Source organism: Gigantopelta aegis, chromosome 4 (genome assembly GCF_016097555.1).
Source record: "Gigantopelta aegis isolate Gae_Host chromosome 4, Gae_host_genome, whole genome shotgun sequence".
Lineage (NCBI taxonomy): Eukaryota > Metazoa > Mollusca > Gastropoda > Neomphalida > Peltospiridae > Gigantopelta > Gigantopelta aegis.
This window is the reverse complement of record NC_054702.1, coordinates 5,337,781-5,356,627: the sequence shown is the minus strand read 5'-3', so window position 1 is coordinate 5,356,627 and position 18,847 is coordinate 5,337,781. Positions and strand designations below refer to the sequence as shown.

At 38.2% G+C, this 18,847-nt stretch overlaps 2 protein-coding genes across 2 annotated transcripts in view; one reads left to right on the top strand and one right to left on the bottom strand.

Annotated features, from left to right (window-relative positions):
* Nucleotides 1-6,516: 6,516 nt before the first annotated feature.
* On the top strand, nucleotides 6,517-6,984 carry LOC121372137 (very low-density lipoprotein receptor-like). Its single transcript, XM_041498403.1, has one exon. The coding sequence runs from the start codon at nucleotides 6,517-6,519 to the stop codon at nucleotides 6,982-6,984; it is 468 nt and encodes a 155-aa protein (XP_041354337.1).
* A 5,614-nt stretch (nucleotides 6,985-12,598) lies between these two features.
* Nucleotides 12,599-18,847, bottom strand: part of LOC121371952 — a 6,321-nt gene continuing 72 nt past the window's right edge. Inside the window, exons 1-3 of the mRNA XM_041498180.1 lie at nucleotides 18,775-18,847; nucleotides 14,014-14,257; nucleotides 12,599-12,969 (exon numbers count right to left, since the gene is read on the bottom strand). The exon at nucleotides 18,775-18,847 is cut by the window's right edge and continues 72 nt beyond it. Coding sequence (XP_041354114.1) covers nucleotides 12,720-12,969; nucleotides 14,014-14,257; nucleotides 18,775-18,847 — 567 coding nt within the window. The 3' untranslated portion in view covers nucleotides 12,599-12,719. The remainder of the gene's footprint in view (nucleotides 12,970-14,013; nucleotides 14,258-18,774) is intronic.

Below are 18,847 nucleotides of genomic sequence, written 5' to 3'. Positions count from 1 at the left end.
CCGCACTGATTATCATATAGCAGGCACGGCACAGTGTACAAAATAGTGGTACGGCTGTACTGAGTATATGTAATATATCAACCAAACTATGACCTATAAATATCAGTACTACAACCCCTACATCAAAGTATTAACTGCAGAAAATGGTACCTTTCATGGCTCATTTTCGGTATAACCAGATGTTTCTACAGCACCCCTAATTTCGCACAAAATTTGAGTACTTTTGTTAACAGGTACCCCATACATGTTCCAAGCACACGACTACTTGACACGGTGGTACTACATCAAATAAAATTGCATCCATTTTTAGCCCAGATGAAACTACTTTTTTTTTTACAACCAACACACTCACATTTATAACCAATCATAGGACTTGTGGTGTTAACTTCTCTATAAAACGTTGGATGCACCTCGAACTTTGACCCAGCCGGAAGTTAATTGGTTTAGTGCTACCTAAATACAGTCGCTTTTTCATAATTTTTTATTTTTTTTTAAAGTTTCTAAAAATATATAATATTATAAATTTAATACTGCTAATTGCCAAACAATACATATGCAAATAAAAAAGCAAAAGTCAACAACTAACGTTAACTGGCTTCCAGATTAGTCTGAACACGTAACTATTATCATATAGATAAGTATATTTCCACAATAAATAACAGAAAACAAGTTGGTCAGAACTAATGGTATAAACTTAAAGTATAAAGTATATTTATTTTTCAGAATTATTTATTGGTACATTATATTTACAGAATATATAGAATTGTTTTACAGATTAATTATATTAATATTTATATTAATACGTATGAGATTAAAAATAAATAAATAATGCATTGATGATCATCTATTTTATCGTTACATATTTATTTCATCAATATATATCAGCACTATATTCAAACACTTACTAATAAAATATCAATGTCATTATATATATATATATATATATATATATATATATATATATATATATATATATATATATATATATATATATATATATATATATATATATATAATAATGACATTGATATTTTATTAGTAAGTGTTTGAAGACCATATATATTATACAGGTGCGGGTCTAAGGGAAGTCACAGGCTTGAGTTTCTGTGACCCATGCCATGGAGAAAGGTAAGAGTCGCAACCCTGCTGTTACCCCTAAATATGTTTCATTCATGTTGCACAATAGCTACATAATATTTTATGGCATTAAAACAAATGATTTACGTTATTCAAAGCTCAACAAATTGAGCAAACGCCTAAATTAGGAATCAACTTAAAATTATGCTAAATCTACTTTTTTTGGTATATTTTATAACAAATCATAGACTCTCGCCGATGTAGGCGAAACGCTTGGTGTATTCTAAATGGTTAAATAATACGTCTATACCCCGAGAGTGCAGCTTGGTGTATTCTAAATGGTTAAATAATACGTCTATACCCCGAGATTGCTTGGTGTATTCTAAATGGTTAAATATTACATGTATATAAACCCCGAGAGTGCAGCTTGGTGTATTCTAAATGGTTAAATAATACGTCTATACCCCGAGATTGCTTGGTGTATTCTAAATGGTTAAATATTGCATGTATATAAATCCCGAGAGTGCAGCTTGGTGTATTCTAAATGGTTAAATATTACATGTATATAAACCCCGAGAGTGCAGCTTGGTGTATTCTAAATGGTGTATTCTAAATGGTTAAATAATACATGTATATAAACCCCGAGAGTGCAGCTTGGTGTATTCTAAATGGTTAAATAATACATGTATATAAACCCCGAGAGTGCAGCTTGGTGTATTCTAAATGGTTAAATAATACATGTATATAAACCCCGAGAGTGCAGCTTGGTGTGTTCTAAATGGTTAAATAATGCATGCATATAAACCCCGAGAGTGCAGCTTGGTGTATTCTAAATGGTTAAATATTACATGTATATAAACCCCGAGAGTGCAGCTTGGTGTATTCTAAATGGTTAAATAATACATGTATATAAACCCCGAGAGTGCAGCTTGGTGTGTTCTAAATGGTTAAATAATGCATGCATATAAACCCCGAGAGTGCAGCTTGGTGTGTTCTAAAGGGTTAAATAATGCATGCATATAAACCGCGAGAGTGCAGCTTGGTGTGTTCTAAAGGGTTAAATAATGCATGCATATAAACCGCGAGAGTGCAGCTTGGTGTGTTCTAAAGGGTTAAATAATGCATGCATATAAACCCCGAGAGTGCAGCTTGGTGTATTCTAAAGGGTTAAATAATGCATGCATATAAACCCCGAGAGTGCAGCTTGGTGTATTCTAAATGGTTAAATAATACATGTATATAAACCCCGAGAGTGCAGCTTGGTGTGTTCTAAATGGTTAAATATTACATGTATATAAACCCCGAGAGTGCAGCTTGGTGTATTCTAAATGGTTAAATAATACATGTATATAAACCCCGAGAGTGCAGCTTGGTGTGTTCTAAATGGTTAAATAATGCATGCATATAAACCCCGAGAGTGCAGCTTGGTGTGTTCTAAAGGGTTAAATAATGCATGCATATAAACCGCGAGAATGCAGCTTGGTGTGTTCTAAAGGGTTAAATAATGCATGCATATAAACCGCGAGAGTGCAGCTTGGTGTATTCTAAAGGGTTAAATAATGCATGCATATAAACCCCGAGAGTGCAGCTTGGTGTATTCTAAATGGTTAAATAATGCATGCATATAAGCCCCGAGAGTGCAGCTTGGTGTATTCTAAATGGTTAAATAATGCATGCATATAAGCCCCGAGAGTGCAGCTTGGTGTATTCTAAATGGTTAAATAATGCATGCATATAAGCCCCGAGAGAGCAGCTTGGTGTATTCTAAATGGTTAAATAATGCATGCATATAAGCCCCGAGAGTGCAGCTTGGTGTATTCTAAATGGTTAGATAATGCATGCATATAAGCCCCGAGAGTGCAGCTTGGTGTATTCTAAATGGTTAGATAATGCATGCATATAAACCCCGAGAGTGCAGCTTGGTGTATTCTAAATGGTTAAATAATGCATGCATATAAGCCCCGAGAGTGCAGCTTGGTGTATTCTAAATGGTTAAATAATGCATGCATATAAGCCCCGAGAGAGCAGCTTGGTGTATTCTAAATGGTTAAATATTACATGTATATAAACCCCGAGAGTGCAGCTTGGTGTATTCTAAATGGTTAAATAATACATGCATATAAACCCCGAGAGTGCAGCTTCAAGATACATTCACTTAGAGCTGCATAATGACCAAAATATTTATTTTTCCTGTGAAATTTAACGATTTTACCTTGAATTAAAAATGCATCTCAATTTTTTTTTTACTACTGCTTTTAGATGTTTTTAATATTTCATTAAGACATCCAATATGGATGACCGAAACGTTAAGATTTTGAATTTGACAACAAACTGGCTGCCAATGTAGTGCTGATTGCTTTATCAATGCTGCCGGTGACAAACAATGGATTATTACAGTACATAGTTCTACTCATAAGCGTACGAGACTGCCCCCCCCCCCCCCCCCCCCCCCCCCAGTGCTGGAAAAAAAATAATCATCTTCGGGCAAAAACGATAGAGAAATTCGGGCAAAATGAGCTAGCCTGAACCATTTTCACCATATATTTCAATAATTTTACCCACAATATTGGTTGTAATCTATGTAAAAATGTGTAACGATTCGTTTGCAACCCGATTTAAATAGCTGTTTGGCTGTATTGCTAATACAAATAAATGTTCTTATATACAGATTCGGGCATTTTTGTTGAATTCGGGAAAAATCGGCCTGCCAATTTCCCACCCCAACAAAAATGGGAGCCCGTACTTTCATTTCATTTCAACCTTATTTTCGTACTTATATTGAATTAAACACTGGAATTAAGGTTCAAGTACACTGTCATGGACACACACCTCAGCTATCTGGGCTATCTGTCCAGGACAGTGGGTTAGTTGCAGTGGCGTACCTAGGGTATGACACCAATGGCGTAGCCAGCATGAATTTCCCCAGATTTATTTTATTTTTCCATGACACTGATATTTATTTTACAGATCTGGGTTTCCCCTCGGCGTTTTTCCCTCTCTGGATACGCCCCAGGACAGGTATGGCACGTGCTATGGGCGCCACTTGAAGGGGGCACCACTGAACAATTTCTATTAATGTCAGACGCTATCTAAAAGATGGGTGTCAGATGTTTGGACAGAAGCGCAATTTCAGTGCTTACCATAGCGCGCTACATTTTCGGTCGATACACCACTGGTTAGTTGTTAGTGGCTAGTGAGAGAGAATAGGGTGTAATGGTCTTAAAGCTACCCATTGAGTCATTAAAACTTGCTCTGTGTGGGAGTCGGCACCGGGCTACGAGCCCTGTACCTATCAGCCGTAAGCCCGTACGCCTATGGTTCTACTTTTATTCCCTGTCAGCATGAGGTGGATTCAATAGGAGGGTGCTGGATGTACACATTTTAATGGCACTGGCGTATGAAGTGTGTGGGGGGGGGGGGGCGCAAGGGGGGAACGTGCCCCCCACTTTTCAGTATTTTGCTTTATATTTGCTTTATAATAGTGTAAAAGTGTGTAAATATAAAAGTGTGCCACCCATTTTTTGGCGCCTTACTACGCCTCTGAATGGTAGGCCCCTATTTCAAGTTAAGGGGTGGGGGTTTATAACGTTGAAGTAGTAGCACTGTGACATATCTATGGACATTTGTTTTGCGGACTTTTGTGTTGCATTGCCTGAAGATATCGAGATGAAATTTGGTATATAGCTTTATCATGTACAGTTACAGATCACGTTTAACTTTCGTGATGATTTACCGACTTCAAAAATGTTATGACCCTTGAATTTAGGAGAAACAATAAAATGCAGTTGGCGACATGTATTGCTTTAGCAGTAGGCTACTCTCAGAATGCTTGTTAAAACGCTGCTAATTGTTCATGACGCTGGTGTTGTCGTCAGAGACGTCGCCCACTGAGGCGGCACTCAACGTCGATGAACGAAAGGTCTTGACTTCATAATTTCATTTTATGGAATGGTGCATATAAACGATCCCTTGCCACAAATGGAACAATGTAGCGGGTTTCATCTCTAAGACTTTATGTCAAAATTACCAAATGTTTGACATCCATTAGCCGATGATTGATAAATCAATGTGCGCTAGTGCTGTCATTAAACTTATCATAAATAGTAATTACAACCATGTTACAGTTATGTAGATAGTGACAGGCTATGTAACCTATGTGATGAAATAGACATTGGTGACGAATACCATTATATTTTCGTCTGTAAATATTTTCATGATTCCAGGGTCCAGTTTCTACATCCATATTATTATACACGACCAAATACTTTCAAATTCAAACAACTCATGAACAGTAAACGAATCAGTGTATTAAAGAATTTATCAAAATTAATAAATGTTATTACTAATATCTTTAAACGCTCAAAATGCACCCAAACTAACAGTATTTAAGGATTGTACTGTTTATACTGGAAAATAACTTATTTACTGCATATATTGTCAACCACCATCTTGTCATGTGTATATTGTGAAGTGAATGTGTGTACATATATACATTTATATTGTAAATCCCAAATTCTTCATGTATATATATATATATATATATATCATGTATATATATATATATATATATATGTTCCTTTATATTATGTAGCCCTCCTATGCCGTTGCTGAACGGCCAGAGTGTAAATAAATTCTGTTCTGTTCTGTCATGGGATGGGGGAATGGAAAGGGTTTAATAATGTCTATAAGATATTAAAATAAATGGTGATGGGGGAAGAAATACGATTGGGGGAGGGAGCATTTCCCATCCCTTGATTATGCCAGTATAATGTTTTTAAATCATCGAAAAGTTACCTGCAAACTTTACTTTGTTACCAAATTGTGCTTCCATGGATTTACCTTAAATGATTATGCTTGCTTGAAAGTATATGCTAGATGCAGACATTAACAGTGCTCCAGATTCCCACATATGATGGTGCGGACCCATCTTTCAGTGTTGGAGATGTCTACAACCCGAACCTTTAAAAAAACAAGAAGTGCATCAACGTAATTGTACTGTGAAATAATGTAGCTGCCCTTAAAGTTGCATCCATCGCAAAAAAACTATTATCCCGCCTCCGCTACTAGAATATTGAAGGCACATTAGCATGCCAAGGATGACTTACTATTTGCGCTATATAATTATCGTGTTTGTATATTTGTTTAAAGGTCAAATGTGACAAAGAGGATGCGGCAGTTTAAAAACTATTTCCTTTGCAAGAGACTCGGGATCACTTGCTCGTAATATGTCAAATGTAGGATGACAGAGATAGCCACATACACGAAAATAAGCACAACAAAATATCCTAAACCCAGCGTTGAAGAAACTGACAACTGGTTTTCACATTTAAGAAGGGACAAGAGGAAGGGAGATAATTGTACTTATACATCTATATATTTTCAAAAAAAAGTGAAAAAAGTTCAGATTTGAATAGCGTACAATGTATTAACATCTGAACAATGAACATGTACAAACAGGGATTTAAGGTTTTCTTCACGTTCTATTTGTTTGAAGTACTTGTGTGTCAACTAGAACGAAATGGGGGATGTCCTCTTCCCGGAATGCTGACGTGTGCCGACGGCACGTGCATCATGCCCGAGTGGGTGTGCGACGGCGAACCGGACTGTGACACTGACGAGACGGGCTGCACCTCCGGAACCTGCGCGCCGGGATTCTTCGACTGCGACACAAGCGACAACAACACTGACTGCATCCCAGAACGCTGGCTCTGCGACGGCATCAGAGACTGCTTGCACGGCAATGCCGACGAGGATGTGGAATTCTGTAAAGGCAGGACGAGCGAACCCGATCTAGATTTGTGTGGTCCGTCTATGTTTTCGTGTGGAGACGGCAAGTGTATTCTCTTCAATTGGGTGTGTGACAGTATGGACGACTGTGACTCGGGTTACGACGAGAGTGACTGCTGACGTCACGCTCTCTATCCCCGTGTGGTTACAAGAAAAGGGCTATTCTCTTCAACTGGGTGTGTGACGGTGTGGACTACGACAAGATTGATTGCTGACGTCATGCCCTGTGTCCTAGTGTGGTTACGAAAATACTGTTCTCTTCAACTGGGTGTGTGACAGTGTGGACGACTGACTCGGATTACTGCTGACGTCACGCTCTCTATATTCGTGCAGTTACAGCAAGTGTATTCTCTTCAACTGGGTGTGTGACGGTATGGATGATTGTTAGTCGGCTTACGACAAGAGTGACTGCTGATATCACGCTCTGTTTTCGTGTGGATAGGGCACGTGTATTCTCTTCAACTGGGTGTGTGACGGTATGGACGTCTGGGACACGGTTATGACTGCTGACGTTACACTGTTCGCCTAAATTAATCTATTGTGACCATGTTGATATATCAACAACAGGGTGACCACACCAAATATTATTTTAACAGTTACACTGAATGATTTATGTTTATTGTTATTTTTTTTTCGCTTTTTGTTTTCTTTCTGCTTAAAAATATAGCATTTAACCTACAAAATATGTTTTTACAACATTTGTTTTTGATGTATTTTTCATTTTGAGATGTAAGTTTTTACTTTTAATATCATCCTGTCTTAATAAAATTCATTTCAAAATATCTTTACTTTATTATATGAGGTATGTGATGTCACGTGTGTACACACACACACACACACACACACGGTATGTTTTGAACCTCATGACTAATTCCCTTCAAAATCACTTATATATTTTTATAATATATAACAAGCGGCATGCTTTCCAATTCAGTGGGTACTGTTCACCAGTGATTTAAAATGTTTGTATCATCTAAGAATAGATTTTAAATTAATGTTTAGTAACACAGGGACCGCAACTCTATACATATTTGATACTAAATCAATTATACATTTGTCAATACATCGTTCATTTAAACTGTGCATTTCAGTCCTTAAACCTTAAATATACCAATGTAACAAGGCTATATCAATTTAATTAGAACCTTCTAAAGTTATCAGAAATAGAAACACAACTTTGCAAGAGTTCAGAAAAGGAACATAACCGACATTGCAGCCCTTGTCAGTAAACATCGTATCTTTATAATTATTTCTTTTTAAACCTTTTGTTTCTTGCTGCTAGAAATGTAATACAATGCTCACTAAAAATTGCGAGAACGGTCGTTTCGTTTGCGCGTTGCTTACGCAAATCTAATATTTAATTAAATGACCATGATGAAACTGGTATACACACGTGTAATGCTGCATAAATCGTCCAGAAAGTAGTTGACTGGCTGACAGCACCTGTTCACAGCGCCACCTATCGTTGGTCATCTTACTATACATTGTATACTATTATCCTGTTCAATTATTTAGACCCAAAGTTTTTTGCAAATGTTATGTTTATTTCCTATTCGATATTTGTTTTCTTTGCATTTACACGAAAACAAACCCAAACCCCGACAGGTTTTATATACAAATCATTATATAAAATGCACGAAGTTGACTTAATTCCACTTTTTAAAAATCTCTGTGTGTTCGGAATGCACGTTATTTCTCCTATAAATAACTACGGTCATTTGCATATCAAAAGATTGGGATCTGAGTCTACGTGAAGGCCATTATAGCTTGTTTCACTAAATCAAGGTTATTATTGTTTTGCAGTGTGTAACAGCATCGTCTAATCTTTCCGTTAAACATAGATGTAAACAAACAGAACATGTAACCCTTTCTTGTAGGTGCATTATATTTAATCAATTTAGCTAATGTATTATGTATTTTTATTTTATTATATCAATTATATATTAGCATACCATACCTAACCTAACACAACTGAGGTGTAGCACAGTAATAAACACAAATCACCTCACACACCGCAGGAATGTGCTTTCCAAATTTATAAATAAATTTAATGCAGGGCCGGACCCAGAAGACCAGGGGGGGGGGAGAGATAAAATGTCAAAGGCCACCAACATCAAATAATAATAAAAATGTTATTTAATTTGCCTCTAAATTGGGAACTCATACGTATATATATATATATATATATATATATATATATATATATATATATAGTATTTATGGTGGTGCTAGGGGCTGGGGTTTGAAGGTGGGGTGTTACATTTGTAATGCGAAAAACCAAAGGGCTATTGTTCGGACTCGTATGGGTTCAACCACTTTTTCATCCCGCAGACACAGCCCTGAATGTCCAAAATACGATAGCATTGCTTGGTCAATAACATCATTATTTCGATCTATGACTGCACGTGCTATTGTAGCAATGTGTAAACCACGTAAAATACAAGTTAGGTAGGGTATATAAATTCATTGAAAATGTATTAGTCGACATTCTTGTTATTGTTATTTGAGGAAAAATATGGGTAAATCGAAAAACACTTCAGTTGATGTAAAATCGTGTATTAAGAACGTTTTCGATTATTGTGAAGATGAATATCAGCGCGGTAGACCTAGGTATGCTTCTTATCGAATTGTCGATCGAGTTGCCGCTGCACTTAAAGTTTCGATTTCAACAGTGAAAAGAACTGTGAAAAATCTAAGCTCTACAAATCCGAGCACAGAAATCACTGTTAAAAAACGCGACCGAAAACTCATCGATTTATTTGATAAAGATGTTATTAGACGACGAGTATACAGATTTTATAGGGAGGGCGAATTACCTACATTACATAAGATTAACGTGGCTTTAAGGGAGGAATGTGGAATCAACATATCCATATCAACTTTACGAAGAACACTCCATGACCGCGATTTTAAATACCAACATATGTCTACAACCGGAAAAGTGATTTTTGAGGACGCCAATATATCAGACAGGAGACTGTCTTATCTCCGTGAAATATCCAGTTTACGAGAACAGGGGTATTTAATAGTGTATCAAGATGAGACCTGGGTGAATGTCAACCATACAACATCCCACCACTGGACAGATATCCACCCGGGCACAAGTACCGCCAATCACATGCCGAAATCAGACGCTGCTGATAGAGTTCCTAAACTCTGTTCGGTGACTGGGAAGGGAAAAAGACTTATTATTTGTCATGCTGGCTGTGATAAATATGGATTGATAGATGGCTGTGAATTGATCTTTGAGGCTAAAAAACACAGACGGAGACTATCATGGTGAGATGAATCATGACAATTTCATCAAATGGTTTGAAGAACAACTTATGCCTTCTCTACCAGAACCTTCTGTTATCGTCATGGATAACGCAAGCTACCACAACAAATTAACTGAGATTACACGATGTCCTGCACTAAACGCTAAAAAGGAAGAAATTCAGTCGTGGCTACGAAACAAAAATATACCTTTTGAGAGTAACATGACAAAGCCAGTTCTTTATGAAATTGTGAAAAGTAACAAATGTGCACAGCAATTTGTTACTGATGATATTGCTGAACGCCATGGGCACTTGTGTCTAAGACTGCCGCCAAGACATTCTGAACTCAATCCGATAGAACTGATCTGGAGTCAAGTCAAAGGGCACATAGCTCGTCATAATGATGGTAAAATGACCACGGTGCGGAGAGAACTTGCACATGCATTGAACTCTGTCACACCTACACACTTCTCTGACGCAGTTAAACATGTAATAAAGATCGAAGAAGATTTTAGAAAACAAAATAGTTTTATAAGAAATAAAATACCCCCTGTGATAGTCCCCCTTAACGAAGATAGTGATGAAGAAATGAGTTTGTCGACTGATTAAGTTATTTCTCCATACCCATCAGGAGTATTACTTTAATGTATGCACGAACTCTTTAACACCAAAAACTATTTATTTCCATATCATTCACTATCAAACAACCTATAAACTAATCGACTAGAAATGCATATAGACTACACATACATACGAGAGAAATGTTTATTTAACGACACACTCAACGCATTTGATATACGTTTATGTGGTGTCAGACAAAACGGTTAAGGAGCATTATGACAGTGAGAAAGAAACTCGCTACCGCCACATGGGCCACTGTTTCCGATAAGCAATTTTGATAAGCAATAAGGGACGTTTTATATGCACCATCCCATAGACAGGATAGCACATACCACAGCCTTTATACATCAGTTGTGGTGCACAGGCTGGAACTAGACACAACCCAATGGGTCCACCATGTGGGATCGATCAGTCGACCTACCATGAGCGAACGCTTTACCTCTGAGCTACGTCCCGCTCCATATACAAAAGAAGCCTTAAGTGGGGTTGGGGTTGTGCAGAGGTTCACACCTCCACCAATCGTATGCATACCATATTCTTCTCTCTCTCTCCCTATAACCATATAACCATAGATTAAAATATGTTGAGTGCGTCGTACATAATACATAAATGACGTCTCTCTCTCTCTCTCTCTCTCTCTCTCTCTCTCTCTCTCTCTCTCTCTCTCTCTCTCTCTCTCTCTCTCTGTATGTATGTCTCTCCCTTCAGCGCGCGCGCTTGTGTATTCCACAATATAATTATAATATTTGATACATATTTTTTTTTCAAACTGAGGTTTTGTCACTTGAACTCCCCACCTGAATCCGCGCCTGCTTCATGTTTACAGATATTTTCTTAAATATAGGTCATACTACGATTTGTGCGGATAGGACGATAGAACCGAACATTAGTTTGAAACGCACTATAGAATGATGCTTTTGATATGCAAATGACCTTAGTTATTTATAGGAGAAATAACGTGCATTCCGAACACACAGAGATTTTTAAAAAGTGGAACTAAGTCAACTTCGTGCATTTTATATGATGATTTGTATATAAAACCTGTCGGGGTTTGGGTTTGTTTTCATGTAAATGCAAAAACAAATATCGAATAGGAAATAAACGTAACATTTGCAAAAAACTTTGGGTCTAAATAATTGAACAGGATAATAGTAGAAGCTTTTTCGTTTTCTTTTACGTTATTCGTTTTAGAACCTTTATCATAGTTACGTCGTGTTCACGGCACTGATCACAGACACGTCTTGAAAGGGATGGATCATCGGTTTAGCGTCACCTCAGCGCATTTTAGTCTCGGGTTGTTTAGGGGCCTACACATTGCCATGTCTGACTAGCCAGAGGAACCCTTTATTGTGAATAAACAGGACCGTTCGTACCAAGGCCTTTGAATTACTAGCCGCGGATACCGAATTGAGCGTTACGAAAATATGTGTCATTCAACACTTCAGTATGGTGAATATGATGTAGGTGTCCCAACCCTGACACAGTTCAGTTGTCTAGGATTTAAAAAATCCCTATTACTCCCCACGAAAAAACAACCACCACCCAACAACAACAAAAGAAGAAGACAAAAACAAAACAAATAACCAAGTAATAATAATAAATAAATAAAATAAATAAATAATACTACCCCCTCCCCCCCCCACAAAAACCACAACAAAAACCCAGCACCGCCAAAAATCAAGCAAAAAAGAAACAAACACAAAAACCGAAAGAACCTCCACCCCCCCCCAAACCCCCCCCCCCCAACAAAACAAAACTAACAAACAAATGAAAACAAATCAAAACCACCACCATCAAAACCAACCAAACAAACCTAATTATATTAAGCGCACAAAAACAGAAAAAAGACATAGCAATTGATATTTCAAGCGAAACCACTTTTATTTCAAAACAATTATTTTCCACTGTACATGGAATTTTAAACGTTAGTATGGCTAAACCAATTTACATATTCATTAGCCAGTTGAAGCTCTAGCTCTACTCTGATTGGCTGCTTGATGCACCGCGCCACGGACAGCTGGCGTCATTAGCGACGTAGTTGTCGGGTGTGTCGTTCATCAAGTACGTAGTCAAGTCTCTGGCGGCGGTTTCGGTTGGGGTTGGCACACTCATGCAGCGGTCCTCGTCACTCGATACAACGCCGTCGCTGTTCAGGTCGATAATTCTATAACCGACCTGCGCACACCTGAACATCACCTGCGAAAACGCCTCCTTGCCTTTCTCAGATCTGTAAACAGTTTTAAAAGTTTGTTTTGTTTAACGACGCCACTAAAGCACATTGATTTATTAATCATCGGCTATTGGATGACAAACATATGGTAATTTTGACACAGTCATTGACAGGAAACCCGCTACATTTTTCCATTAGTAACCAGGGATCTTTTATATGCACCATCCCACCGACAGGATAGCACATACTAGTCGTGGAGCACTGGTTGGAACGAGAAATAATTCAGTGGGCCCACCGATGGGGATCTATCCTAGACCGACCACGCATCAGGCGTGCACTTTCCCACTGAGCTATGTTCCGCCCCCTGTATACATAAAGCATACATTGTGTGTGTGTGTGTGTGTGTGTGTGTGTGTGTGTGTGTGTGATATATATATATATATATATATATATATATATATATATATACAGAGACAGTGATATACAGTAGTTAATGTGTACTATCTGAGACGTTCCAATGACAATAAATCGAAAGATAATCTGCCCGGCCATTCGACATACTGACAGGTGGTATTTGACTAACAGGTGACACAACAGAAGACACAGTGGTACTCATCGTACACCTGGACCAGATGCATACATATCACTCCGGAAATACGTCTTATGACATGCAATTGCGATTCTGTCATTACTTGCAGGGAATTCCATCTACATTGTTGAAATGTTTACCAGAAATAGGTAATACCAATATCAGGTGCAAAATATTCTCCTGGTGTAAATACTTTTCAAGTTGTTAATCAGTAAAGTGGGGTAAAGGGGCGGGTTTTTTGTTTGTTTGTTTGTTTGTTTTTGTCGTGGGGGAGGGGAGCCATAGAATTAGTTATATATTATATTGCAGAAAATTAATGGCAGGTAAAATCCGGGCTGGGTTATTACAAACTCTAAGACGACAAGAAACTGATATTCTGAACAAGCAAAAACATATTTAATTTACTCTTTAAAAAGGCTCTGTTAGTGGGAAACATTTTACTATTCGTTGAGAAAACTCAAGATAGTTGCTTTAATACGAACCCTTCACAATTAAAACATTAATAAACTCACTCAATGTCCCTAAACCTGTTGACAAAGTCTGGCTCCGAGAGTCCGTCGTGTCCTCCCATGATGCAGTGGATGTACCACCGGGGCAGGAACTCCTCGCATTTCACTTTAACCACGATGTTCTGCTGCTCCTCCGCCGCTCTGCCGACACAGGTAGTGACGTCATCCAGAGATACGACGTCATCTCCGTTCTCGTTAAGGGTATGGAAATACACGGCAAACCTCTCGTCCATAACGCTGTCCCATCCTAAGAAAGACAGAAAGAAAATTCCACGAAATGACAGTTAAATTTATTTTGTTTAACGACACCGGTACCACTAGAGGCCATTGATTAATTAATCATCGGTTATTGGATATCAAACATTTGATAATTCTGATATCTAGTTCATTCATAAAGTGTCGAACATTTCCAGGCTACATCTATTAAATACGATGCGTCACTGACCAGAATGTTGACTGATGCTATTCCATATTTTGAACTTGTGTATACCTTTTCATATATTTGATTAAACTATTGCACATTTACTTTTATGTTTTAGATGAAGTTACAAACTTGACAGCTTCGGTAACAGTGGTGTTACTCATGACAGCTGCCACCTATGGGGCAGGATACGATTCATGAGTGCATGTTATCACAGATGTATTTATACCAATGAGCCCGTGTGCGGTGCTAGGTTTGATTTAGTAAACTAGTATAGCAATGGCAGTCCTCTTTGTGGCAGTCAAAAGAATGTATTGTCCAATAAAGGATCTCCTCGGGAGTGGCTGTCCTCCTATACCTTGTAATAATCAGTTTCACAAGCAGGTTTAGCGTTCCATCTGATTTTAAATCGATCCATGAATCCTCAATTTCGTGACTGATACCTGCAAATCGTAAGATTGTATCTATGTTTGTCTCTGTACAGCTGTTGAAAAAGACCCCCCCCAAAAAAAAAAAAAAAAAAAATCAAAAAAAAAAAAAAAAAAAAAATCGACCCCCCCCCAAAACCCCCACCAATAAAACAACAGCACCCTCCCCCTACACATGCACGCACATACGCACCCCCTCCCTCAACAAGACTCCAATAAAGGCGCGTGTTTAGGAATTATGACGGGAGGTCTAGACTACGGAAAATGTATTGGAATATAATAAAGTGAGGTCAAGGTTGTTGTGTGTAATGTAAATGAAGTCTTCTCATCTCGATCACAAATCACAGTGACCGAGTTTTTACTGTTTGTTAATTTGAGTCTTTACATCAACCGGCACAAACCAACCCCGTCGCAAAAAAAACCTAAAAAAACAAATAAATAAAAAGCACTACATGGTTTTTAACGGGTTTTATCGATCCAACCCATTTCCCTATGTCGGCATTTGTCATTTGACAATTGATTTTAGAAAATAAGAACAGCATTTATCCTATTAGACGCAGAGTTGAACACGTAGCCTTCATTTGACAATTTCCGATATTACGCAGTTTTGTAATCGCGTGTAAGAGGTTAGCGAACACGCCAATCCTTTGTTGTATCCGATGTTAGTGTGAGTAAGAGAAGTATTCTATGATTCAACGACCACCAGCAAAATGTCAGCCAGACTATTTATGATTCAGGAGCGAAATAATTACAATCTCGTGTCACCAAACATATTTAACCGGCCTCGGTGGCGTCGTGGTTAGGCCATCGGTCTACAGGCTGGTAGGTACTGGGTTCGGATCCCAGTCGAGGCATGGGATTTTTAATCCAGATACCGACTCCAAACCCTGAGTGAGTGCTCCGCAAGGCTCAATGGGTAGGTGTAAATCACTTGCACCGTCCAGTGATCCATAACTGGTTCAACAAAAGCCATGGTTTGTGCTATCCTGCCTGTGGGAAGCGCAAATAAAAGATCCCTTGCTGCCTGTCGTAAAAGAGTAGCCTATGTGGCGACAGCGGGTTTCCTCTAAAAAACTGTCAGAATGACCATATGTTTGACATCCAATTGCCGATGATAAGATAAAAAAATCAATGTGCTCTAGTGGCGTCGTTAAATAAAACAAACTTTACTTTTTTTTCCAAACATATTTGCAGTATTCTACACTATCGCTATCTCTATATCAGAGGGTACGAACGATAAAATTACGTACCCTTAAAATCTAGGAAATTGATGATTAAAAAATAAAAATATTGGTTAAAATGGCAAAGAATATTTACAAAACTAATAACCCAAAAGGACCTCACCTGAACGATTCGATCACAAACATTTCAGAAGTGGATAACTGGCATTAAGCGTGATGCACGTGCTAGACGTGTAATCTCTAATTTCCGATTTAGTTTCCGACAATCTTCGTTGTGTTCCGCCAGACTACATTACTACCACTAGTATCAGGTGTATAAAGCTTAAATTACATGCTCATTTGATGATACAGATGCTTGGCCTCGTGGGCTGCGTTGTTTACAGTGTACACGTTCTGTGAGTAGTGAGTTCGAATCCTTGATCTGAACGCACAAGACGTTCAAATTCCATTGTTTCGCAGGTGTTCATTCTTGACCGGATTCGGCATCTATTTGTTTTACTGCGGGATCCTGGGCAACCATTGAAGCCCTAGAACAAATTAAGGATTCTGTGGAATCTAAGTCTAGTATTTTTACAGACTCACTTTCATGTCTCCAAGCTTTACAAAATATGAAGTTAGAACTTTCCTTAATTTGGATGTTGATATGAAAGTGTGTCTTTTTATCTATTGCTAATAAAGCTATTGTATTTTGCTGGGTTCCCAACCATTTCAGGGGTAATGAAAAGGCAGATACAGCTGCCAAGTCTGCTTTGGATTTGCCTCATTCCAGGGTTGGTGTGCCTTCCACTGATATTAACACACACATGATACTAACCAGTATATCGTTTCCACTAGGCAAGATCACTGGAACGGGAGCACGACGTAGCCCAGTGGTAAAAGCGCTCGCTTGATGCACAGTCGGTTTGGGATCGATCCTCGTCGGTGGGCCCATTGAGCTATTTCTCATTCAACCAGTGCACCATGGCTGGTATATCAAAGGCCGTGGTATGTGCTATCCTGTCTGTGGGATGCTGAATATAAAATATCCCTTGCTACTAATCGAAAAGAGTAGCCCATCAATTGGCGATAGCGGGTTTCCTCCCTCAATATATGTGTGGTCCTTAATCCTATGTCCGACGCCATATAACCGTAAATGAAATGTGCTGAGTGCGTCGTTACATAAAACGTTTCCTTCCTAATGGAACAAATGTAGCGGGTTTACTTGGAGTGGTGGAGTGTAGTCATCTTGGACCGACGAGGAAAGATATATTTGGTAGACAAAATGGTATAGAATCATTTCGATTCCACCCTGAACTTATCTTGAAGTTTCTACAAGATACTCATTTTTACTCGACATTTTAATACCTGTGATACTTATACATTTGCACATACGTACCTGTGATACTTATACTTTTGCACAGCTCTTGACACCGTGTTTTTATCTTGATTTTATAATATTTTAAAATGATGTTGATCATCAATTCATTTATATATTTACCACTGTGTGATATCCAATAGCCGATATATATATAGCCTGAGGTGCTTGTGTCGTAGGGTCGAAGCACTTAAGTGGACCCATTCTGTGATTTTTTTCCCTTCCCAACAAACGTTTGTTTTGTTTAACAACATCACTAGAGCAAATTGATTTATTAATCATCGGATATTGGATGTCAAACATTTGCTAATTTGATATATAGTCTTTCGAGAGGAAACCCGCTACATTTTCCCATTAGCAGCAAGGGATCTTTATATGCACCATTCCACAGACAGGATAGCAAATACCACGGCCTTTGATATACAAGTTGTGGTGCACTGGCTGGATCGACTCGTCCAAACCAGTGCACCACTACTGGTGCATTAAAGGCCGTGGCATGTGCTGTCATGTCTATGGGAAAGTGCATAAAAAGGACCCCTTGCTACTAATGGACAAAATGTGGCAGGTTTTCTCTCTAAGACTATATGTCAAAATTACCAAATGTTTGTCATCCAATAATAAATTAATGTGCTCTAATAGTGCGGTTAAAGAAAACACAATTTTTAACTTTTAACTTGATTTTCCATTAGGCTGGCACGCTATTATGGGCAGACACGCAACTGTGTGTTGTCTTTCCAAGAAATGAGTTCATGGCTGGTTAATGATTACTAAGAGGGCCCTCAGTTTTGTTTAACGACAACAATACGACATATTGATCTATTAATCATCGACCATTGGATATCAGACGTTTCCTAATTATTCCAACACAGTTAATTATTCGTTTGTTTTCACTGCTAGACCAAAACCGGCTACCCACAGCTCCATCTGGTGTGACAAAACGGATGTCCCTTTAAAAGTTTTGTTAAGTTATATATGTATACATGTATATCAATTTAATACGGACACCATGGATACAAAAGGTATACTTCCTGTAAGTGATATCTGTTGTTCATAGTGAATAACAAAACAATTGACTAAAGTACTCGTTACACAGAATGACGTAACACACGAGTGACTCAGGTCACATTGTGTGCAACGTGTGCCCTATTGTTTCTTATAATCACAACGACAATCTTATTGGCTATTCTCACTGGTACAAGGAAGAGTCCAAAGGTTGTTTTTGATGCGATTGCTCCAACAAAGTATAGGAAATTCGTCTGCCATTCCCCAAGGACGATAATCCTTCACACCTTTTCTACAGGAGGATAGCCAAACACTAGTTATATGATATTTTTCAAGTCTCAGTGTTCAGTGAAGATTTAAAGAGACACTTTCACTCACCTGACACAGAAAGGATGGCGCATATCGCAAGCACAAAGAGCTGTACGTAATCCATGATGATGTGATTCCGAGT

Coding starts and splice junctions, on each gene's coding strand:
- LOC121372137 (XM_041498403.1), top strand. CDS start 6,517: ATGAACATGTACAAACAGGGATTTAAGGTTTTCTTCACGTTCTATTTG.